The 25,881-nt window shown below is 36.6% G+C and overlaps 1 protein-coding gene across 7 annotated transcripts in view; it reads left to right on the top strand.

The window, feature by feature from the left end:
- DNM3 (dynamin 3) overlaps positions 1-25,881 on the top strand; it is a 645,907-nt gene that overhangs the window by 281,330 nt on the left and 338,696 nt on the right. For 5 of the 7 annotated variants that reach the window (XM_070385287.1, XM_005902409.2, XM_070385284.1 and 2 more), the window contains exons 12-14: positions 914-984; positions 11,823-11,874; positions 12,702-12,731. In XM_070385287.1, coding sequence (XP_070241388.1) covers positions 914-984; positions 11,823-11,874; positions 12,702-12,731 — 153 coding nt within the window. The remainder of the gene's footprint in view (positions 1-913; positions 985-11,822; positions 11,875-12,701; positions 12,732-25,881) is intronic. The other 2 variants (XM_005902410.2, XM_070385288.1) reach the window with 1 other exon arrangement.

Genomic DNA, 25,881 nt, shown 5'->3' with positions numbered 1-25,881 from the left:
ACTATTTATCAGGCATGTGTTATGTGTATCATGCTAGATTCTGCAGATAAGTGATGAACAAGATAAGTATAATCTCTGCCTCCATGGAGCTGACTGTCTTGGAGGGAAGCAAAACATCAAACAAAATATAAATAAATAATCACATTTGTGGTAAACAGCTCAAAGAAGAGTATAGGGTATAATAAATAAAAATATAGCCATGATATATAGATTATATGAGAGTAAATAGCATGATCCAACCAGGTCTTGGGCAAGGATCAGAGAAGGCTATCCTGATGAAGCACCTACTGGGGAGCATTACATAGACTTTGCCAGTGAACTGTTATCATGGTGCTTTGATGCACTCAGAAGTCACCTTCAGTGAAGCCTATTGATCTTAAGGAGGTTTTCTATTTATTTGGATATTGCCTTTTTGAGTTGGTTGATAGGATACTTCTCCCGCTCGCCTAGAGGGAGCTTAAAGAGTGAGGAGAGGAGAGGAGAAACAAGAGATGATGTTGCTATTCTGTGGCTAATGTGTAGTGTCTGCAGGAACAGAGTGCTCTGAGCAGCTCCTTGTAGCCTTTTTGCCATGTGTCTTTTTATACATATGTCCTTTTGAATGTTATGCCTACATTTTAGGGGCATAGAATAATTCTAGGTTCTGTGTTAAACTGGCAAAGAGTACATGCCTATAAACTATAATGCTGTTGTCTTCAAGTGTGACTCAGATGTTTCACATAGAGTTTTTGTTTTTGAATTTAGAGTAAAAATTATGAGAGTGTAATGAAAAAAATTAATGCCACTTTTCATTCTAACCAAAACATCCTTTTAAAATTGAATAAAGATAAATAATTTGTAGACAATTACTGAATTTAGTGTTTGAGAATATTTAAGATGGGTTTTTACTAAAGTGATTTTCTTTGACTTGTAGGTGCTGCTGTTGATCGACATCCAAGTCTCCTACATCAACACCAACCATGAAGATTTCATTGGCTTTGCAAAGTACGTGAAAATCCTTGATTGTCATGTACGTTTCTCCTGCTGGTTTGTCTCAAATATACATTATGAATTTCTCCTACAACCTTATCATCTTTCAAGAGTACATTCTGTGTCAGGATTAACTCTGAGTCAACCTACTGAGGAGGTCCGAGCCTCATGGCCTTGGGGTCATGTTCTCTGGCTAACGGAGCTGACTTCTTTATTGCGCAGCATGTGAAATCATATGTAGCTCAGATACTCCTTGTTTTTGGATGATGATCTGCAGTTTGTACTTGAGCCCCCATAGATAAGCAGTAACAGATGCACATTTTAAATCAGTTTGGGAATAATTTCTCACATAAATTTGAACTATCAAGCATGGTTCACAATATACATGCTATTTGGACATCTGCAAAGAGTTGGACACGACTGAGCCACTGAACTGAAATGAACTGAAGTCAGAATATGGGACTTGCAAGGTAGCTCAGTGGTAAAAAATCTGTCTGCCATTGCAGGAGACTCAGGAGATGCAGGTTTGATTCCTGGGTTGGGAAGATCCCCTGGAGGAGGAAATGGCAATCTACTCCAGTATTCTTGCCAGGAAAATCCTGTGGACAGAGGAGCCTGGCAGGCTACAGTCCATGGGGTCGCAAAGAGTTGGACATGACTGAGCAACATAGCATACACACACACACACACACACACACACACACAAATCAGAATATAGAGGCTTATTTTTTAAAACTGCCTTTTGTGAACTTGCTGCTGCTGCTGCTGCAGCTAAGTCACTTCAGTCGTGTCCGACTCTGTTTTTTGGATGAATGTTCTCTTGTCTGTATACTTTATATAAGCTTGTCTATTTATTGCCATTCTATTATACATGTACTGCATTATATGCCAATATTCTATTGCTGTATTCACAGATATTGTCAGGTAAACATTTTTCTTAATTATTCAAGGTTGGCTGGTTATTGTGTGACATTTTCAAGACCCTAAATTTACCATTTTTTTCTGCACTTCAGTGGAATCAGTTTTCTAATTGCTTTCAAAGAATTTTGATTCCAACTCTAAAATATGCTAATGGCATGTGAGTGATTCCAACTTTATATAAAATATAATTTATATAAAAAACAAAGAGACCTATGTACTGTTACTTGTACTGTGTATTCAAGAACAGGGACAAATGAAAAAATAAAACACAGGAAAATGTAAAGCTAGACTGACCTAGTTTTACATTTGACTTTGAGGAAACAGATATTTAGGTCATGTGATCTAAACTAAACTATGGCCTAAGGAATTTATAGACATGTTTTAGAAAGGAAGGGCACAATTATTCAACAGAAAATTGTCTCATTGTAGACTTGGCCTAACCAGTAGTGTAGTTATTACTAGTGTCTGGTACACTAATTTTTGTTTTTGGTACATTCAATTCAGTTCATTTCAGTTCAATCACTCAGTCGTGTCCGACTCTTTGCGACCCCATGAATCGCAGTACTCCAGGCCTCCCTGTCCATCACCAACTCCCAGAGTTTACTCAAACTCATGTCCATCAAGCAAGTTTTTTAAAACTGTTTTCTGTCTGTGACTTAGTGTAAAGTTGTTAGAACACAGTGATTAATGTGTTCCTTTGGACAACTGTCCACTCCAGCTTCTAAATAGGTATTTATTCTACAGACATATCACACAGACCTGCTCCCTTGTCTTCTAGCCCTTCTAGCTCTCACCGTCTGAATTGCTCATTTCCTTCTGCAAAATGACCAGTGGGAAGAAACCTAGACTCTGATGTGCCTTCTTGTCCCTAGGCCCGGAATGGGGACCCAAGACTTTCTACGTGATTTTCTGCATAGTCAGTGAACTCCTTGTGGCCTATGCCCAGGCTCTACTCTAATTGCTTCAGTGGTGGTGGGGAATAAGAGCAAAAGAAAAAAAATTGTCTTTTAGAGGTTGCTTAATAATTGAAAAATACAGAGAAATGCATGTAAAAATTTAAACTGACACATTCTCACTTGCTTCTTTGAGGAATTTCAAAGAAAAAGAAATCCTTGAGTCATTCGAAATAACAGGAATGCTGCCTTTCATGTTAATTTTTTATTGGTTACAAATGCCAGTTGGCTTCTTATAAAAATGTAGCAGATGTAGATATAAACTCGACACCATAACTTAAAAGTGAAAAGGATATCGCAGTGCTGTTCTGTGGTGGTTATCGCAACTTAAGGACAAGAGATAGAAAAAAATCATAAACAGTTTGGAAAGATTCAAATTTTGAACACATTTTTGTAACCAGCACAATTTAAATTTCACCCCTATGTTCCCCTTGAAGTGTTTTCCCCTCTAGTACTTATTTTTAAAGATAAATGTTCAGAGTTTATATTCTCCAGTAAATTTTAATATTTTCTACCTCAGAAGCTGTTGAACTAAATTATTATATTAGGTTTTCAAAGGTATGTAATTTTGCAAATGAAAATACTTCAAGCACAGACTTTTGATGCAGTCTCTCTCTAATCCAGTTAACAGCCCCATTTTTCCAGCAATGAGATAGATTATGAACTTTTATGATATTGGGGGACTAAAACGAAGCATTGTTCAAACTGCTTTAGAAACCCAGCAATGCACATTTCTCATCTAATTTAAACTGAACACCTAAACTTCTGTTTGAAGGGCTAGTCTGGGAGTCAGTGGTCTGAATTCTTTTTCCAGGATTTGCTGCTGATAAGGTTTGGGTTTTGGCAAGTCACTTAGCCTCTCTGTATCTCAGTTTATTGCTCTATCAAATGGAATAATAAAAAAATAAATCCCTGTGTTATATACCTTTCAGGATTATCAGAAATTATGTGAAAGTACTTTTGAAAACTGTGGTGTAGTCTGTAAAATTGGGAAAGTGCCATACATACACATTTATACACATATATATGCACATGGAGGGATTTTGTTCTACAAGATGCACAATTTTACTTCATCATGACATTTTAATGACTGGATTATGATTGCCACTAAAAGATTTTTTAGTTGCTGATGTTATCTCCAAATGTAATATTTTGCACTGGGACTCAGAGGTAAATGTTCTTTCCTTTTGAATGCCAAGTTGGAGTACATTTCAGTGTGACATGGGATAATTATGACGATGAAGAAATGTTCATTTCAAAATCACTTTGAGGGGTTATGGTATTTTTGTGTGTGTGTGCTTTTAAAAATTAAAAAAATATGGTTGTAGCTATAAATTTTAAAGTTGGCAGGAATGCTGTTTCCATGAAGGAAGAAAAGTCAAGCCATATTTGAAGACAATAATGTAAGTATTTTTAAGTTCTGAAGATAGAAAATTAACGTCTGGAGTTGAGGAAAACAAACATTAATTTCATGAGATTTTTAGAGATTTGCCAAAAGAGGAGGACCACCCCTCAAGATTTATAGGATGGTGATGTCCAGAGTATTTTACACATGTAGTTTTTTTTTCCAACTGGGATGACTTTTTGTTCTAAAAATTAACAACAAAAAAAAGGAAAACAAATTGCTAAAACTGGATTAACGGACAATTAAGTCTCAGAGTCGTGTTCAGGACATTTCAATTCTTCTTTCTGCTATAGAATTTATTCTGCCATGTTGAATATATGGAACTTTTTTTTTCATCTCCCAGCTATTTGTTAAACATGGACCGTAAAATATGTACCATGTGTAACACGTCCAAGTAAGCACTGCTGTAGACATACTTTGGAATTTCCTGATTTCTGAAGGCTTGATTTTTCAGTCGTAATGTAGTTTCTGAACCTAAAAGTTTAGTATTCCAGAAGGAAACATTAATTTTCCTCATGACTTAAGGATTTTAATCTGTCATTCTTCCCGATTGGGAAAAAAAAAAACCAAAAAACAAAAAACCCTACATTCTATTTTTCTTAATACAACATAATTAGTTTTTGTTATTTAAGAGAATGAGCTATTCTAATTTTTCCTTTATTCACTTCCTCTCTTTCTCAGTAATCCTGTTGTCTGAATAGAAAGCAAAGTTGTTAGCTGAATGCCTTGGGGAGTGAACTTTCAAATTCTTCTGCTCTTCTCCTTTTTCATGGGCACAGTTTGCCTTCTGAGTTACTAAGATTTATGCAGTCCAGTGGTTTAAGAAAAACGGGCTCCAGATACAGACCGTTAGAATAATATCTCTATGCCACAAGCAGCAGACTGAGGTCTGTTTTTCAATCTGCTGAGTAGGTCTCTCCACCTGTTTTCTCACAGTTGAAATGATAGTGTGCAGATTTCAGTTCTTGTTATGTGAGCACCATGAAAATTCTATGGGTGGTAACATTCATTATATCTCTTTCCTGATCCCGTGGAATGCCTCTGTTACCATTTTACAAAAGGAAGTATATGTGAACCTTGGCACCAAATTCCAGAACCATTGTGATCTTTCCCTTTATATTTTTTTCTGTGTCCCTAATAGATAATCTTACTCCATTATTATGATGTCTCTAGTTCCTATTCTTATATGAGAGTGTTCTTTCTCTTATAGAATTAAAACTTAGGTATTAGATTATAGCAAGATCCTTCTTTTGATTCCTTTGCCAATTTAGGAATTTAATTCTTGGTCACTCACTAGGACTGTTATCAGGTAGAAATATATGACTGAGCAACTTCAAGAATGTTATTAATATCATTATCTATTTAAAGAAGATACAAATTCCAGTGTTTCAAGCACTATTTAAAAATAAGTGGACTTGCACTTTTCTCTTTCATTTTCAAATCTGTTATTTTAAACTTTTTCATCTTTAAAATGAGTCTTAGGAGGTAAGTTTTCTTTCTTTTATAGGCCCCCAATTTCTGTAGGGTTTTCTTGCATAATAGCCTGAGACTTCACTAAAGATCCCTCAAGGACAGTAAATATCATGTAGAATTTTCTTCTTCCTTTGGCTTCTGATTGGATGGCGCCAAGCCTACTTACGATAGGTTGCATTCCTGGGACTCTCAGCAACCGTTTAAAATCTTCTTGCTTCAATAGCCCTCCATTGTCCCCTGACTTTCCTTTTTATGCTCTAGCCATTCCTTCTCATTTTTGTTTTGGAACTCTTTATACTCTGATCAAGGCTTAAAAACTGCTTTTATCAGTATTCTCCTGTAGACCCCTTTCTCACTCATTGCCCTGTCCCTGTCTATGTTACCCACTGCAGTGGTTTCAGTTACCAGCTTTATCTGATTCTTCTAAATCTAGATCTCCATTCCAGAACTTTTCTTGGACTGTTACCATATTTCACTACATCCTGGGCATTTCTACCTGTATATCCTATGGAAGCCTCAACTCAGTATTCCCCCAAAAAACTCATCATTTTATATAATTCACTTTTCCTCCATTGTTCCGGTAACTCCCAGTTGCTCAATCAGAAACCTGAGTGTCTTTCTTTACTCTTTGTTTCCCTCATCCTTATTTCCTTCTGTGTTAACCAAGTCCATATGATTCTACCCTATAGCATTTTTTAAATTGGTCTATTTCTTCCCATAACTATTGTAATGACTAAAGTTAGTCTTCTTTTGATTGGGTTATTACAACAGTCTTTTTGCCCGTTGTCATGTTCTTTCTTATTCCTTCTGGGATTCATGTCACTTTCAGAATAAAGTCTAAACTTGTTAGTGTGGTTTCCAAGGCCCTATAGAAAATGTCTTTTTTTTTTTTTTTTTTTGCTTGTCTCTTCAGTCTATTCTATTGTTACTATTCCTCTCTAGCCCATCCCCTAACTCTGTGTTCTAGCCAGACTGGCTGCCTTTGGATTCCTAAATGTACCATACTCTTGCTGCAGCACATGCCTATGGCACACATCTTCAAATTGTTTAAATTTCCTATTGCAGAGGAACATTAAGAATCTGGTTGTAACTAACTCTGGTTGTTGTTCAGTCACTCAGTCATGTCCAGCTCTGCAACTCTGTGGACTGCAGCATGCCAAGCTTCCCTGTCCTTCACAATCTCCTGGAGTTCGCTCAAACTCATTGAGTCCATTGAGTTGGTGATGCCATCCAACCATCTCATCCTCTGCCATCTCCTTCTCCTCCTGCCTTCAATCTTCACAGCATCAAGGTCTTTTCCAATGAGTTGGTGCTTTGCATCAGGTGTCCAAAGTATTGGAATTTCAGCTTCAACATCAGTCCTTCCAATGAATATTTAGGGTTGATTTCCTTTAGGATTTGCTGCTTTGATCTCCTTGCTGTCCAATAACCTTGGTATCAAAATATTTTCCACAAAATTTCTTAAGAAATTACTGTAAACCATGCAAGTGGTGAGAGAGGTGAGATACTAATTAATGCAACACACCATTGGCCATCAGGGAGCAGACCTTGTTGGAGGGGAATTAGAGACCTGCCTATAACATAGTCCTGTTTATAGAATACAGGCACAGACCCAGAGCTTGTGGAGTTCGTGGGAAGGAGAGATAACTGGAGGTTCTGAGAACGCATAATCCAGAAATGGTTCTGGCTTTGATTTTGAAGGCTGGGCAGGATTCCAACAGTCATAGGGAGGGGTTAAGGCTGGCTGCTTCCTGTCTTCCCTGGTTCAGAGTCGATACTGCCTATTTCAGGGAAGTATTATTTAATAAAACACTTCTTTGATCATGCTACTTTCTGGCTCAGAAATTTTAAATACTTTCTGCTGCCTTCAGTGTAATGACCAAATTCTCCATAATTGGCCCTAACATAGAGTTATTGTACTAGGTGGCTTTTAAGGTCATTTACAAACCCAAGTCTATGGTCCTATAATTTTTGCCATAATAATTTTTTTTTGTACAGCTTCCCTACATGCCCCATCTTTCTACCTACTAGCTTTGCATATGCTACTGCATTCTCTTAGAATGCAGTTGATTTTCTTCCTCTATTAAAACTTTACTTCAAGTGTTCTATGAAAATCTCAAATCAGATCAGACCAAAAATGATCTTTTTTGTCTCTGAGCATTCAGAGAAATTACCGTGCGCAATTTATTTGATAAATGGTCACACCTACCCCTTGGCACATTCTTATATTATTACAGTCTTTTATTGCATATGCACATGGACATGGATAGAAACAAATAATGCAAAAACATCTTTTTGAGCTGAGGTAAAAGTGGATTACTTTTCTTTGCATGTCTTTCAGTGTGCTCTTATTTTTATACAATTTAAACATCTTGTTGTATACTTTCAAAATCATTATGTCTCAACATTAAACTAATTAACCTAATTTGCTCTCATGTGTTTTAATGTTCTGGTGAAAGCTTCCACAGTGACTTGTGTGTAGTAGGAATTTATATGATTAATAACAAATATATACACAGATAATAAGATACGGTGGTAATTATATCCCATGTTTGAAACAGAGGCACTTTTATTGGCTTTCTATTGCAGCTTCACAAATTTATTCTTTCAGAGCTTATCCCTTTGTTATTTGTGTTTTGTGTATGTATATCACTACCCACACTAGATAAATTGTAGGCTCTCATTACAAGGACCATACCTTATTTATGTTTATATGTTCCACAGAGTGCCTTTCAGATAATTGATACCTTAAAGTTTTTTACTTATGTCAAATTAAAGCATTATATGTAGGTGTGTTGTACAATATTGCAGAGATAACCAGTTAAAGACCTATCACCAAGGATATATCCAAAGACTTAAATGAACTTCCAAGTCCTTACATGGTTTTCTGTGAACACATTTTTTAAATAAGTATTTTAAGATACTTTCAGTTCAGTTATCATTGCATTCCTAAGGATTATGATAAAGGATATTTTCTAACTAGGCAGCTTATTTTTTATTATAATGTTACTTAACGGAGTAACCTTAAGTACCTAAATATATCATTAACGACAGTATCTTTGGATTCATGGGACCAGTTGTTGCAAAAAGATTATTTTTTTTAGGTGAAAAGTAAGGTAATTTAGTATTTGTTCTAACCCTAATATCTGAGAGTATCTTATAAAATAAATGTCTTTTCCCCCTGAATATTGTTACAAGTGATAGATCCTATACATGCATTATTTAGTAGCTGAATGTTCTTTGTCAGCGGAACATCTCTCCTGGTAGATTTCATAAGCATCTGAGAGTGACTTTGCATCTCAAGGAATCTTGGATCTAAAAGGCACTTAAGAAGTGCCTAGTACAATCCCTCAATCCTTGTCTCTGTCTCTCTTTCTCTTAACACACACATACACACACTTTATAGCCAAGAAAGCCAAGAAACTAAGGTCCATTTAGGTCATACTGTTTGCCTAAGTTAGCACAAGGAGTCATCCACAATCTATTTTTTTGCTTTACATTCAGCTTCTTTTATATGATTTTAAGGAGACCCATAGATAATTCAAGGGTCCCCACTAGTTCACCTACTCCAAAGTAAACACCTATAAGTCTGCCATAGTTTGAAGTTACCACTACCAGTCAGTAATTTATTTTAAAATAGTTCCCCTTTAAAGAACTCCAAAACACAAGTAGATGCTTGGGAGAGATGGCCATATCCATGAAGAAGGCATGGTCACGTTGTAGTAGTAGTTTTCCCATTTCTTCCCAGAAGAGAGAAGAAAGCTTGGAGGATCCTGGAGAAAGAAAGCATAGGGTCTGAAGCCCCAGGAAGAGTAGTAGACACTCCGTGCCTCAGGGTACGGTGGACAGTCAGAAATCAGTGTGGGCCACAGACCCAACATTCACCTCGTTCACAACCTCACCACAAATACCTGAGTAATATAGATGTGGATTATGAAGAGAAGCTTAGAGAGAGGTGAATCTCATAGTGATTAAGGAAATTACACATTTAACTAAAAACTAGAAAAATAAGAACTGAAGGAGAAAAGCTAAACTCTGAAATTAGCAAAGTGAAAAAGAAAGATGCACACAAAATATCTTTAGTAATCAAATACAGTGTGGCCTTTCAGCACCTACCTCTTCCCCTCCCTCAGGTATATGTAGTATATAGTTTTTTTATGCGTATAAAGGGAAACAGCTTAAATACATCATGGGAGATTATAAAAGATTGCCATTTTGAGCAACTCTTCTAAGTGTGGTGTTGATTTCTGATGTGTTACTGAACTATAATATCCCACTACTTTAAACAGTTGACTGATGACCTAAACCTACCTTTCCTCTGTTTTAGACTATTTCATTGACCTCTGAAACAGCTTTTATAAACAGCTAAACAACTAGTCAGAGGGCTCAGTATTGCTAGTCTTCTCAAAATAACCAAAATGAGTTGTATTGTCTTATATTGATATGTGTTTACTCATGGACTCATTGAAAGAAAGCCTTTGTTCTTTTGAGAGAGAGAGTAACATAGTGCCTAATCATGAGAAGTCCGGAGTTAAATGTTGGGGTCGTATCTGGAATGTCATCTCCTCTGTGCTTATGTCGTAATACCAGCCTCACTGGATTTCTCATTCAACAGATATTTGTTGAATCCAGCTATGCACCAGGTAGTTTCTAGCCACTAGGGTTATAGCAGTGAATGAAATAGGCAAAACCGCCTGCTCGCAAGGAGCTTTCATTCTAATGGAGGGAGGCAGCTAATAAACACACACACACAAATCAGTAGAAACTCTATAGTGTGTTTTAAGGTGAAAAATGCCATAGAGAAAAATAAAATAGCATAATGAGAATGAGACTCCATCATGATAGGTCTCACAGAAAAGATAAATTTGAATGAAAACTTGAAGGAGATGGTGTTGGGAGCCGTGCAGGTATATGGTGGGAGTGTATTTTTGAGGCTGGTGGAGGAGCTAGTGTAAAGTCTTTGAGGTGGGAGTGTGCCTGGTGGGGTTAAAAAAAAAAAGGAGAGAGATCAGTATGGCTGGACCTCTTTAATGCAAAAAGTGGGAAACAGGAGGAGATGAGTCAAAGAGGTGGGAGTAGGGTTCAGGGACTTTGCAGACCATTGTAAGAGTTTTGACTTTTACCCTGAGTGTAATTGTGTTGCATAGCAGTAGAGGGTTTTGAGGAGAAGAATGACATGAACCCCCTTTTAAAAGTATCACTCTGGCTTCTGTGTTGAGACTAGACATTATGGGGACACATGTATAAGCAGAGACCAAACAGTAAGTGATTGTAATGGTGCAAGTGAGAGATAATAGTGGCTTAGGCCAAGGTGGTAGCAATGGAAGTGGTAAAAAGATGTTGAGTTTTAAATACATTTTGAGAAGTAGAACCCATAACATTTTTTGGTGATTTGATATGGAAGTAATAGAAAGAGGAACCAAGGATTTGGCTTAAGCACTTGGAAATGTGGAATTGCCACTAATTAAGAAGGGGAAGAGTGTGGATAGAAAGGAATTTAGGGAGGATATCACGAGTTCAGTTTTGGTAGATTAAGTTTGAGATGCCCATTAGACATCCAGTTGGAAATGTTGAGTTGAAAACATGAGTTGAGAACATATGAGTCTAGTATTGGCAAGATGGGTCCAAGCTGTACTAGCACTTGTTAGCGGAGTAACTTCGGGAAAGACACTTAGCTTCCCTGTGACTCAGTCTCTCCATCTGTTACTATTGGTAACTACCTCACAGAGTTAAAATTTAGATAAAATCACTAATACCTGTAAAGTGCTTAGAACATGACATACACTCAAAAAGTGCTAACTATCAATTTTTAGTGCAACAATCTTATATGCCTGTGGGACATCACAAATACTGTTATTAACATAGCAATACAACTTTTCTTCCTGTGGTGTATTATTTTTTTATATTGTTATTTTGTGATTAACTGGTTGGTTCTAGAAGTTCCACTGAGTTGGTTTTGCTTCCAGAATTAAACTGACCTGGATTTTTTATATTAGCTCTGCCTCAGTTGATAAATGCCTGTATTTATTTTAGTATCTGTTACTTGCTCAGAAAAAAATCTTAAAAGTTTCTTCAGTGCTACTCTCCTTTGCTTTTCTCAGTGCTCAGCAGAGAAGCAGTCAGGTTCACAAGAAAAACACAATTGGAAATCAGGTAGGAATTGTTCAAAAGAATCAGTGCATGCATGCTCCAAAGAATTTGAACTAAATTGCTTGATTGACTTTTTTAACGCAAATTAATCATGTGCAAATTTTGCTGGAAATGCAGCTTTTTGTTTTGTTTTGCTTTTAAAGTTTTTGGAGTGAATTGCATTTTTGTTTGTTTGTTTTGGCTATTTTATGCAGTTAACCCTATTGATTTATTTTAAATAACTTTTCTGCTATTTGCTCTGCTTTTCAAATTTGACTCCTTGTGTCCTACTTTGCTTGCTTATATTACCCCTAAATTTGATTTAACATCAAACTTGTGAGTCAGTGCAAGGTTAAAATACGGTGAGTAGTTGCATGAGCTTTCTGGTGCTGCTGACTAGTTCACACATTTGCACAGCTTGGTAACAGTGAAGGGACAGCTCATAAAGAAGGCAGCTGTTGGATATAAGATTTAATCTCTGCCACGCCAAATCATGTTGGTTAATGAAGATGTTAATTCCTAAGAAGATCTGATCTTTTGAGTTTTCCTGTTTTGGGCTGACCAGCTGTCTCCAACTAATAGCGCTCTGCAGAGACTGCATTAACTCTGACAGTTTGTTTCTTTTATGTTTTATGTGATAATGAATATTTGCATTGTTATTTCTTTTCAAGTCAAAACAATGATGATTTTATAGTTTTCTTTTTTTTAATTCAGAGGTACAATTATTGAACAAATTGAAACCTCTGCTCTAGAATTTTTTCCATTGTTTTGAAAGGAGAAGAGGTAATAATAGACTTTATTTTAAAAACTTTTTTTTCTGAACTAAAGCATATAATTCTTTGCTATTTCAGGGAACCAATCTTCCGCCTTCAAGGCAAATTGTACGAGCTAAGTTCTGTAAGCTTTACTGTTGCTTTTTCATTTAGCTTCCCAAGGGCACAGTTTGTCTTTAACTGATTAACTCAACTAGCGCTTGCTACTAATTTTTTTAAACTTAGATTGTCTTGTCCATAACACCCTATCATTGAAATAAAAATCCTCTTAAGAGGGTTCATCCCTTCACTGCTAATAACTTGCTGTGATTGAAAGGTATGAACTAGTGAATTCTAAAATGCTATAATAATAAACATTTAACACTGTGGGTGCTTTGATATTTCTCTAATTTTAATGGGCCTTAAAATAATTAAAATCATTAATGACCTTCATCTCTGTCCTTTTATGCTATGTTGTTATGAGATGTAAGCATTTTTCTTCCCCTTGTATAATATTTCCAATAAATGTAGATGACACTTCTAAAAGGTGGGTGAATATTAAACATTTGATTTTGATATACCTGTTGATAACCCTGCCCAATATCAATTATTTATATTTATTCTTTTAAAAAATAATAAAACAAAAAGCAAAATTACATTGATTGACATTTTATACGGCTTAAAGTTTTAAAACCAGATGCTATATCTTCACTTAATGGAATTATAAAATACTGTCAAATTACTAGCATAGGCATTAGAAGAAAGAAGCAATTATACTCATTTATAGCATGGGTGAGGCAGCCCTGAAGTCTTTCTTCCAGCTATGCATAACTTGAGAATGAGATTGGAGGATGGGTAGATTATTTTCTTCATGATGTTTTGGAAGAAACAAACTTTGTAGCTAGGTATTCCTTGGTTCAAATTCTCCTCTGTCACTTAGTAGCCCTGTGGCCTTGGACAAATTGAACCTGAGTTTGCTCAATTGTGTGATGGGAAGAATAGAAAATTTCTCTGCCAGGTGATTGTGAGAACCAAAAATAACCTCCATAATGAGGTTTGCAGCTTACTAGATATGTGCCCTATAAAGAGTAGAAACTTTGCTCCAGGCAAGTAGGTGTTGTTTCTTGAAACTTTGGGGAGAAAAAGAATATTAAGTATAAGAAAATTATGAGTTATAAAATGAGAGAATGAAACATTTGGAAAATTAGAAGCTATAGCAATTATTTTGTAGATTACAGTGCCCAGATTAAGTCTAGGTGTGGTATAATGGTTTTATCTATAAAATTTTGTTCATGGTCAGAAGCTCTAGCTCATAGAAGTTTATGCTGATTGGAAAAGCATTAGTATAGTGGCATAAATGCACATTTTAAATCAGATTTGAAAGGAAACTCTGAACATATTGCTTCCAAATGCTAAAATCATGCTAATTGTGTTTCTGGGGCTTTACTTTCACTGAGTACTTCAAAGCCCATGCATTATGAAAGTTTTATAACTCAAGATAATAGAATTGGGGTGAATGTTATAATAGAATACAGATCGTATATCCAAAACCTCTGGGGCCAGATGTGTCTTGAGGGTCAGAACTTTCTGGATTTTAGAAAAATATTGTATATATCATATATTATTCAGTATTGCTGTGGGGTCAGAGGCAGTACTCTGTACTTAAACACATTGTATTTCTGCAGTGAAACAAATGATAATCATACTAAGCAGATTAAACGAAAGACAAAAGTTTTTACATCAATTCAAGGTTTTGCTGCCAAATTTGTTGCTGCTGTTGTTTTAACATTTCATTTTGCTAGTAAGAAGTTATAAACCTGAATATCTTCCTTTTCGGAATCAAATCCAATAGTTAAATACAATATATTTTAAAGAATCCTTAATTTTTTTCTGCTTCATAGAAATAAACCATCATAATTTGAAATCCTTTTCTTTATGAATCTGAGTAACTGAGATTGATTTGGATTTATATAAAAATAATTTTTGTCAAATTTGAAATTGGAATTACATTTTTACATTTCCAACCTCCGTCCAGAAGCTGTGTTTAAATTTTTTTTTTTTTTTTTTTGCTTATCAAGAAGCCCAAAACCATGGAGTCTTGGAGTCCAGCCTGCTAATTGATGTCAGCTTTTATGGTTGTTGGGACTAAAATACTCTGTTCTATCCTAGCAAATGCTTCATCCATTCTGATATCCACTTTGGGCTCCTGATTGTAAGAGATGGCTATGCAGAATCTGTTCTGAAATATTTTAGAAGGATATAAAGAAAGAAAAGTTCCTCCTTAAAGTCTAAATCCCTATTTGTTTCTGTCTGCCTAGAAATTTGCTTGCTTAGAAATTTTCCTACAAGATGGTGTCAGCAAATGTATGAAAAAATAAATGTGAACATACAATTAGCCTAAAGTTGCACTGCCCAGAAATTTCAGTGTAAACTTCATTCACCTCTTCACTCAGCACATGTGTATTTGAAACCTATGAGTGTCAAAAACTATGGTAGACATTAGAATGATGACTAAATCATGGGCCCTACTATCAGGGAGCTCACATTCCAGTGGGGATGATGTTAAGTAATTGGAGTCTGTCTCCCTTTTCAAGGTTAGCTCTTTCTGATACTTCACGCTTAATGGAAACATCACTTCAGTAAGAGGCTGGTCCTGAAGATTAAATCTAACGTCACCTTCCCTCCCCCAAATCTTGCCATTATTATCTTGTTTATTTATTATTTTTTATTTTCTTTCACTAGGACAATAAGCTCCATTGAAGCTATTTTTGTGTGTATGTGACCATGAAAGCAGTGGAGTATTATTGTAAGGTTTTAAGTGCAATCATAATAATACTTTGGAAAGATCATTCTGCTTATAGTGTGGAAGGAGGCTGTTGCAGACAAAAGATTATGGTGATCTGGGCTAGCTAAGGTCTCTGTACTAGGTTTGAGAAGAAGCTGATGAATTCAGGAGGAATTTAGGATATTAGGTAGGTATTAGTTAGAAAGCGAAAGGATTTGTGATGAATCAGATGTTGAAGAGAAGTCTGGGGATTGTCAGCAGTGCTGTCCAGACATGTGATATAGGCACAGATAAGGTGGTGGTGCTCTTCATAGAGAAAGGAACATACTGAGGAACGATAGTTACATTGAGTATGAGTCACTATGGAAGACTGGAGTGAAAATGTCCAGTGGGAAATTGGATTAAAGTGTCTAGACTTCAGAAGAGTCAGAGAACTGTTTATTCCCAAAATAGGGGACAACTAAAGATTTCCAGTAGGGAACAGATATCATCTGATTTATATGTTGGAAAGATCTGTGTGTTAGCCATATGAAGTGATTTGGAGGAATAAAACTAAATATATGGAAATTGATGAAGACATTTTTGAAATAATTCAGGTAAGAAAATACAAATGTCAGCAGCAGGAGGTACATAGGAGAAGGGTAGATTCAAGATGTATTTAGAGGATGAAGAGAGTTATAAATAGTTGTGGAGTGGGGGGCAGTGTGAAGTCATTCTCCCAGGCTATGGCTAAGGAGGTCTGGTGACAGGGAGTACAGATGAGGGAGGAGCAGATTTCAGTGAAGGTGAGAGAAGTGGTGATTTCAGTTTTCAGATACATTTTTGTGCCTAATGGAGATGTCAGTAGAGTTTGAGGTTCACGACTTGTCTAGGCTGGAGATATGTTTTACAGTTGTCAATGTATACATCAGAGGTGAAGCCATAGAAGCAGATGAGATCACCTCAGAGAATAAGAACAGAAGGAATTGTGGGATTTAAAGGACTATGGAGAAAGAAGAGTTGGGACAGATCAAGGAACGGAAAAGGAGCCTCAGAAGTGTTTAAAGAGATAGGAAAACTTGGAGAATAGTAGAAGGAAAGTTCAAGGAAGAGAAAGTTTCAAAAAGAGAATGGTCAAGTAGTATTAGATATGTCCAAGGACTCAGGAAACACCAGGGAAGTTGTCAAATGAATGGACTGGTAGAAGATCCCATGCATCACATGGACAAACCACGGTAGTACCAGTTCTCTTGGCCTTGTGAATTTACTTTTCTACTCCACAGCTGGGAGGGAGAATAAAGCTGAGAAAGCAGACAATGGAATTAGTACCCTGAACTGAAGTTTTTCCAGGTAGGCAGCTTATAAGGTCAAAAGAGTAAATGAGTTAAAGTTTTAAAGAAAGATAGGCTGAAATAAAGGATTATGTAACATGAATGGTTTTGATTAATGTATTAGTCAGGACATTAGGAGAAGTTAACTAACAATACCAGAATTTCAGTAGCTTAATAACAATTTAATTCACCTTGCTATAAGAAGTCAATAAAACTCCTCTTGTTGGGGCTGGATTGAGGCACTCTTGCTTCACACGATCAGTCATGGACTTTCAACTTCTTTTCATTCTTCTAACGGATAGGAAAGAAAGAAGCCTGAGTGAGGGAGGTTTATAAGGACCAGGCTGGAAGCGGCATACATCTTTTCCATTTCCATTCCATTGACCAGAACTCAGTCATGGCCTCACCTCACTGCAAAGGGAACAGGAAAATATAATATGAGATTGGGCCCAGAAAAAAGAAAAGACAAAAGATGATATTTATTGAAGATTGAAAGAAAATCGGCAAACCAGGGCACTGTTTTTGAAATTAGAGAAAATATGTACCAGGATTAAGGGAGGAAATGGTAGGGTTAGAGGTTGAAGTCAGTGAACGGGATGTCATATCTCAAGATTTAAGAGGGAAGAGAATGCCACCTTAAAGTCATAGATGTTATTGGAATAAGAAGGAACAAACATTGGAGGAGAGGAATGACAAATGATAGCTACAGATATTTGTGAAATGCTGTCTTCAGAAGGTCTGGGTAGTAAAGAGAAATAGCGATGAATTTTTCCAGAGTCAAATGTGTTAAGGGTCGGGATATATTGAAGCTAGGAGGATTGATATGGCTTTTACATGAGCAGGAAGCCACAGTTGATATGCTCCTTGGCCCAAACTGCATCCACTTGCAATTGTATAACTAGGAAGACCTTTTCCTTTGGCAGGGAGCAAAGCAGGTTCTTACAGGGTACTTCCTGCTGCTGCTACTGCTGCTGCTGCTGCTAAGTCGCTTCAGTCGTGTCTGACTGTGTGGCCCTGTAGACGGCAGCCCACCAGGCTCCTCCATCCCCGGGATTCTCCAGGCAAGAACACTGGAGTGGGTTGCCATTTCCTTCTCCAATGCATGAAAGTGAAAAGTGAAAGTGAAGTCGCTCAGTTGTGTCCAACTCTTAGCGACCCCATGGACTGCAGCCTACCAGGCTCCTCCATCCATGGGATTTTCCAGGCAAGAGTGCTGGAGTGGGGTGCCATTGCCTTCTCCAATAGATAGAGTTAAGTACTATTTAATCCATGATGCAAACAGTAATCAAGATGAATTGATTTGATACACCATGATGAACTAGACAAATTCTGGCTTTTGATTCTGCTTCTTTGCTGTTGGCTGCGTTCTTCTGCCCCAAAAGATTACAGTATGGCAGCCAGAGTGTTTCATTCCTAGTCTGAATTCCAAAGAAATAGATGAGTCTTCCAGAATTCTCAGAAAAACTCCTTGAGGCTCACTCTGAACAGGCTTGGATCATGTGCTCATTCCTAAACCAATCATGTCCCAGAGAAAGAGATGCACTGATTAGCTTAGATCAGATCACATGGACTGGAATTGTAGGTGATTTCCTCTCCACTTGAAGTCAGAATTATTGTTAGAAGAATAGAGAATATATCCTGGAAGAGGTGCATCAGAGATGATGGCTACAGGTACTTGTTGAGCATTGTTTTTCTTTAGAACAATTTAATTTGGATAATGGGATTCTTGTGTATTTTGTCTTCTTAAAGGAATATAAGCCATCTGAGCCACCAGGGAAGCCAGTAAGATTTTTAATACCACATTATTATAACCTTATTTTCATTTATTGACTAAATTTAATAATTTTTCCAATTCACACTTTGACTTTCTATCTCCTTCCTCCTTCTCTCTTTTTCAAAATAATTCTACTGACTATACAAAGTTGAGAAGTAATATGGTGCATTGATTCTTTAGAGCTGGAGTTGTGAAGCCACTCTGTGACCATAAGCAAATTATTTAACCTCCCTATTTCTCAGATTTGTAATTTATAGTACATTCGTAAGGATTGTACTTGCCTCATAAGGTTTTTGTAAGTATTAAATGAGATAATACAAGTTAGGTGCCTAGAACAGGGCCTGGCTGATAGTATGTGCTATGTAAAGTACTTCCTATTATTTTTGCTGCTGTTGTTCTATATTTGTATTATTCTGTTAGTCTTCAAAACAGGTAGTAAAATAATTGCTTGTGTATTCAAATTAAACCTTTTGTCCCTTGGAAGTGGGAAGACTGTTACAAAGCAACAGTGTAATATTCAGTTCAATTCAGTTGCTCAGTTGTGTCCAACTCTTTGCGACCCCATGAACCGCAGCACACCAGGCCTCCCTATTCATCACCAACTCCCGGAGTCCACCCAAACCCATGTCCATTGAGTCAATAATGGCATCTAACCATCTCATCCTCTTTCGTCCTCTTTTCCTCCTGCCCTCAATCTTTCCCAGCATCAGGGTCTTTTCAAATGAGTCAGCTCTTCACATCAGGTGGCCAAAGTATTGGAGTTTCAGCTTCAACATCGGTCCTTCCAATGAACACCCAGGACTGATCTCTTTAGGATGCACTGGTTGGATCTCCTTGCAGTCCAAGGAACTCTCCAGAGTCTTCTCCAACACCACAGTTCAAAAGCATCAATTCTTCAATGCTCGGCTTTCTTTATAGTCCAACTCTCACATCCATACATCTCACATCCACTGGAAAAATGATAGCCTTGACTAGATGAACCTTTGTTGACAAAGTAATGTCTCTGCTTTTTAATATGCTGTCTAGGTTGGTCATAACTGTCCTTCCAAGGAGTAAGCGTCTTTTAATTTCATGGCTGCAATCACCATCTGCAGTGATTTTGGAGCCCCGAAAAATAAAGTCAGCCACTGTTTCCACTGTTTCTCCATTTATTTGCCATGAAGTGATGAGACCAGGTGCCATGATCTTAGTTTTCTGAATGTTGAGCTTTAAGCCAACGTTTTCACTCTCCTCTTTCACTTTCATCAAGAGGCTCTTTAGTTCTTCTTCACTTTCTGCCATAAGGGTGGTGTCATCTGCATATTTGAGGTTATTGATATTTCTCCCAGCAATCTTGATTCCAGCTTGTGTTTCACCCAGCCCTGTGTTTCTCATGATGTACTCTGCATATAAGTTAAATAAGCAGGGTGACAATATACAGCCTTGACATACTCCTTTTCCTATTTGGAACCAGTCTGTTGTTCCATGTCCAGTTCTAACTGTTGCTTCCTGACCTGCATACAGGTTTCTCAAGAGGCAGGTCAGGTGGTCTGGTATTCCCATCTCTTTCAGAATTTTCCACAGTTTATTGTAATGTGCATATCCAGTAATGGTTCATGGATTAATTTTTTAATTGAAGTACAATTAATATGCCTGGAGGAGGGAATGGCAACCCACTCCAGTATTCTTGCATGGAAAATCCCATGGACAGAGAAGCCTGGTGGGCTACAGTCCACAGGGTAGCAAAGAGTTGGATATGACTGAAGCAAATGAGTACACATACAGTTGATATGCGATATAAGTTAAAGTGTGCACATGGTAATTCACAATTTTTAAAGGTTGTACTCCATTTATAGTTATAAAATATTGGCTATAGTCTGTATATTGTACAATATATCCTTGTAGCTTATTTTATACATAGTAGTTAGTACCTCTTATTCTCTACCCCTAGACTGCCTATTTCCCGCATGGTATCCACTATTGTGTTCTCTATATCTGTAAGTCTGTTTCTTTTTGTTATATTCACTGGTTTGTTGTATTTTTCAGATTCTGCATATAAATAATATCATATAGTAGTTGTTTTTCTTTGACTTTTTTCGCGTATGAAAATACCCTCGAAGTCAATTCATTTTGTTCCAAATGGCAAATTCTTTTTAATGGCTGAGTAGTATTCCATTTTGCTTATATACTGCTGCTGCTAAGTCACTTCAGTCGTGTCCGACTCTGTGCGACCCCATAGAAGGCAGCCCACCAGGCTCCCCCTTCTCTGGGATTCTCCAGGCAATAACACTGGAATGGGTTGCCATTTCCTTCTACAATGCATGAAAGTGAAAAGTGAAAGTGAAGTCGCTCAGTCGTGTCTGACCCTCAGCTACCCCATGGACTGCAGCCTACCAGGCTCCTCCGCCCATGGGATTTTCCAGGCAAGAGTACTGGAGTGGGGTGCCATTGCCTTCTCCATCTCCTTTATTCATTCATCTATTGATGGGCATTCAGGTGAATTACAGATCTTGAAGACTGTTAACAATGCTGGTATGACATTGGGGTACATGTATCTTTTCATATTAGCACTTTTGTTTTTCTCAGATATATGCCCAAGAGTGGAATTGCTGGATCATTTAGTAGTTCTAGTTTTTTGAGAAATGTCCATACTGATATCCAGTGTTGGTGGCTGCACCAAATTACATTCCCACCAACAGTGTACGAGTGTTCCCTTTGAATTTCTCTTATGATCAGCCATGTTGAGCATCTTTTCATGTGCCTGTGGCCATCTGTATTTCCTCTTTGGAGAAATGTCTTTTCAGGTCTTCTGTCCATTTCTTAATCAGGTTATTTGTTTTTTTAATGTTGAGAATCTGTCTATGTAGTTTGGATATTAACCCCTTATTGGTATTATCATTTGCAAATATTTTCTCCCATTTAGTAGGTTGTCTTTTCATTTTGTCAATGATTTCCTTTGCTGTACAAAAGTTTTTAAGTTTATTTAGGTTCCATGTGTTTATTTTTGCTTTTATTTCATTTGCTCTAGAAGATAGATCCAAAAAATATTTCTATGATTTATATCAAAGAGTGTTCTACCTATATTTTCTCCCAGGAATTTTATGGTTTCTGGTCTTAAATTTAGGTCTTTAAGCCATTTTGAGTTTATTTTTGTATATGGTGTTAGAGAATGTTCCAATTTCATTCTTTTATGTGTAACTGTCCAATTTTCCCGGGAGTAAGAAATGGCAACCCACTCCAGTATTCTTGCCTGGGAAATCACATGGATAGAGGAACCTGGTGGGCTGCAGTCCATAGTGTCACAAAGAGTTGGATATGACTGAGCGACTAAGCATGCACCTCAAATTTTCCTAACACTGCTTAGTGAAGAGACTGTCTTTTCTCCATTCTTATGTTCTTGCCTTATTTGTTGTAGATTAGTTGACCATGAGTGTATGTTTTTATTTCTGGGCTCTCTATTCTGTTCTGTTGAACTGCATATCTGTTTTTGTGCCAGTACCATACTGTTTCGATTATTGTAGCTTTGTATTATAGTCTGAAATCCGGGAGCAGGATTCCTCCAGCTCCATTCTTCTCAATATTGCTTTGGCTATTTGAGGTCTTTTGTCTTTCCATACAAATTTTAGAATTATACTTGTTCTGTGAAAAATGCCATTGGTATTTTGAGAGGGATTGCATTGAACCTGTAGATTTCCTTGACTAGTATGGCCATTTTAGCAATATTACTCTTCTAATCAAAGAACAGAGTATATCTATTTGTGTTGTCTTCAGTTTCTTTCTTCAGTGTCTTATAATTTTCCAAGTACAGATCTTTTACTTCCTTAGTTAGGTTTATTCCTAGATATTTTATTCTTTTTTGACATGATGGTAAGTGGGATTATTTCCTTAATTTCGCTTTTTGCTAGTTCATTGTTGTGCTGTGATCTGCTAAGTTGCCTAAGTCATGTTTGACTTTTTGAGATGCTATGGACTGGAGTCCACCAGGCTCCTCTGTCCATGGGATTCTCCAGGCAAGAATACTGGAGTGGGTTGCTATGCTCTCCTCCAGGGGATCTTCCCAACCCAGGGATCAAACCTACATCTCTTTTGTCTCCTGAATTGGCAGACAGTTTCTTTACCACTAGCCTGGGAAGCCCATCATTTAGTGTAAATAAATGCAACAGATTTTTGTATATTAATTTTGTATCCTTTGACTGTACTTAATTCACTGATGAGCTCTAATATTTTTCTGATAGTATCTTGAGGATTTTCTATATATAGTATCATGTCATCTACAAATAGTGAGTTTTATTTCTTTATTCCAATTTGGATTCCTCTTATTTCTTCTCTTATTTCTGTGGCTAAGAATTTCAATACTACGTTGAATTAAAGTGCTAAGAGTGGGCATTCTTGCCTTATTCTTGATTTTAGAGAAAATGCTTTCAGCTTTTCACCATTGAGTATGATGTTAGCAGTGGGTTTGTCATATATGGCCTTTATTATATTGAGGTATGTCCCCTCTGTGTCCACTTTCTGGAGAGTTTTTCAAAAGTTTTTCCCACATCTACTGAGATGATTAACACATTTTTTTTATTCTTCAGTCTGGTTAATATGGTTTATCACATTGATTGATTGCAGATATTTGAATCCTTGGAACTTTGGGAGAAATCCCACTTGATCTTGGTGTATAATCCTCTTAGAGTTAGATTTAGCTTGCTAATACTTTGTTGAGGATTTTTGCATTTATGTTCACCAGTGATATTGGCCTGTGATTTTCATTTTCTTTTTTGTGTGTGTGTGTGTGATATCTTTGTCTAGTGATATCTTTGTTTTGCTAACAGAGTGATACTGGCCTCATAGAATGAGTTTGAAAATGTTCCTTCCTCTGCATCATGGATTGATTTTTGAGTATAGCTTTCTGAGTACAGAACAATAAAAAATGCCTTCACTCCAATATTCTTGTAAGCAGTTTATAAATGTATTTTAAAATAGATGTTATAAATTTTTAGAACCAATCAGCAGTTCTTTATCAAGTTCTTTTAATTAAAAATACTTTAAAACCATTTTTTTTTTTTGGTAGGAAGAATTGAATAAATTTTTGCTCCAGCTCTGTTGCTTCAAGGTAGCCAATTTTAATGAAAACTCTTTGAATGCTGTAATAGGTGTTTATGCTTTTTTAAAAAGAAATAACTGAATATTTTAAAATTCTCGAAGATTTGTGGCAAGGTATTATATATGCTTTTAGGAACATAGAATGATTATTTCTATTCATATACACTAAATAGATGTCCCTTAGCAGCAAAGAAATATAAATATAATTTTTATTAGGTGTATTGCATTGCATTTTAAGGAAAACATTTCTAAAATTATGCATTTCAAGTTGATGGGAATATAATTTGTCATGACAATACAGGCACATATCACAACTGTTCTAGTATGTACTATGTTTCTAAAATGAGATCTATTGTTCTTAGCTGTTCCTATTAGGATAATATAGAGTTGTTTGTTGCTACTTGGTTTGGCAGTTCAGTCTTTAAGTTTATAACCTAATTCTGCGACTGCCATTTTCCTTGGTGTATTAGTGTCCTAGGGCTGCCATAACAAAGTACCACAAACTGGGGTGGCTTAACACAACAGAAGTTTATTCTCTCAGAGTTCTGGAGGCGAGAAGTCTGAAATTAAGGTGTGGTTGGGGTTATATTCCTTATGAAATCTCTAGGGAAGAAGCTTCCCTTGCCTCTTCTGGCTTCTGATAGCTCCTGGCATTCCTTGACTTATGGCCACATGACTCTTATCTCTGCTTCCATCTTCACGTGGCTTTCTCCCAATGTGTGTCTGCCCCTGTGTCCTCTTCTCTTCTTTAAGAACACCAGTCATTGGCTTTGGAGCTCACTCTAATCCAGTATAACCTTGTCTTAATTAATGACATCTACAAAGATTTTATTTCTAAGTAAAGTCACATTGTGAGTTTCCATGGACATTTTGGGAGACACTCCCTACATTCAACTCCCTACACTTTGGCTACTTGCAGATTTTCTTTTTTCTTCTTTTTAAAATGGCTTGTTATAATAAAACATTACCTAAGATTTAGCTTTATGATATACTGCTGAACTTTAATTGTTTATTAAACTAAATTTATAATTTGGACCATTATAAATTTATAATTTGGAACTTTAAAAGGTATTTTCTTTTTCTTTATTATTTTCACTTAAGGAAATACTAATACCTTCTGCTACTGGGATAAACCAGGGTTGTTCTCTCTTTCTTCAAGGTGCTATTATTAAAATATTATTTTTATTAGTGTTTTTGAGGGTTGCTTCCTGAGAATTTCTCTATATTCTTTAAAATTTTATTGCTTACAGGTAATTTATCATGAGGAAAAAATGAAACAGTTATCATTTTTTAATGGTAATACCCAAACTATCTTTTTCCTTAGTCATTTTCTATGTCATCTAGTCTTCTCTCCAGTTTCACCCCACCCTCAATGAGGGCAGGAATGGAGTGGAAGAGGATGGCAGAGACAAAGGACTGACATAAAGATGGACCCATGAAGTTCCATAAGCATCGTGTGGAACTATAAATCCATATTAAGGTCTAGGAATCTACATTTTCAAAATCTACCAAGTAGGAAAGTTTTACTTACTAAAAAAAGATGTAACAAAGTGAATGGCTGTCTACTCCCACCAATTCTGTAAAAATCACAACAGTTAATGTTGATTACATCCGAGTGTTTCTGGTGTGGTTATAGGTACTTTACACACCTTAATTCAGTAATTCCTCCCAGCAGCCCTAAGAGGTAGGTATCATAATTATTTCAGTTTTACAGATAAGGGAACCAAGGCATGGAGAGGCCAAGTCGTGTGTCCAGTCATACAATTTATACATGAAGCACCAAGATTAAAATTCAGGCAGTTTTATACTAGATCTTGTTCTCTTAATTACAGTGTTTAACTACTTTTTCTAACATTGCATAAATTGCATCAACAATCTTATTTAATAGTCTCAATTACAGCATCACATCATTTCAGTCATTCACTATTATTTTTGTTTTTTACTTACATTTTTCTTCATCTAAAGTAAATTGATCCTGGATAGAATGAACTTGGGTTTGTATGAATTAATCTTATTTAGTCATTGCAGGCTGCCATAACAGAGTAACATGGATCTGATGACGTAAGCAAGAGACACTGATTTCTTGTGGTTCCGAAGGTTGGACATCCAAGTTCAGGGTGCCAGCAAGGTTGAGTTCTTAGTGAGGGGCCTATTCTTGTTTATGTCCTCACATTGCCTTGCATGGTGTGTGAAGAAAGAGATTCCATGTCTCCTCTTTTTATAAGGGTATTAATTCCATAGTGGGGTCTCTGTCCTTATGATCTCACCTAACCCTCATTACCTCTCAAAGGCACTTCCTCTTAATACCATCCTGTTGTGGGTTAGGGCTTCAACATACAC

This window comes from Bos mutus, chromosome 16, assembly GCF_027580195.1.
Source record: "Bos mutus isolate GX-2022 chromosome 16, NWIPB_WYAK_1.1, whole genome shotgun sequence".
In the NCBI taxonomy this organism is placed as follows: Eukaryota; Metazoa; Chordata; class Mammalia; order Artiodactyla; family Bovidae; genus Bos; species Bos mutus.
The sequence above is the reverse complement of the archived record's forward strand: the minus strand, read 5'-3'. Positions and strand labels throughout refer to the sequence as shown.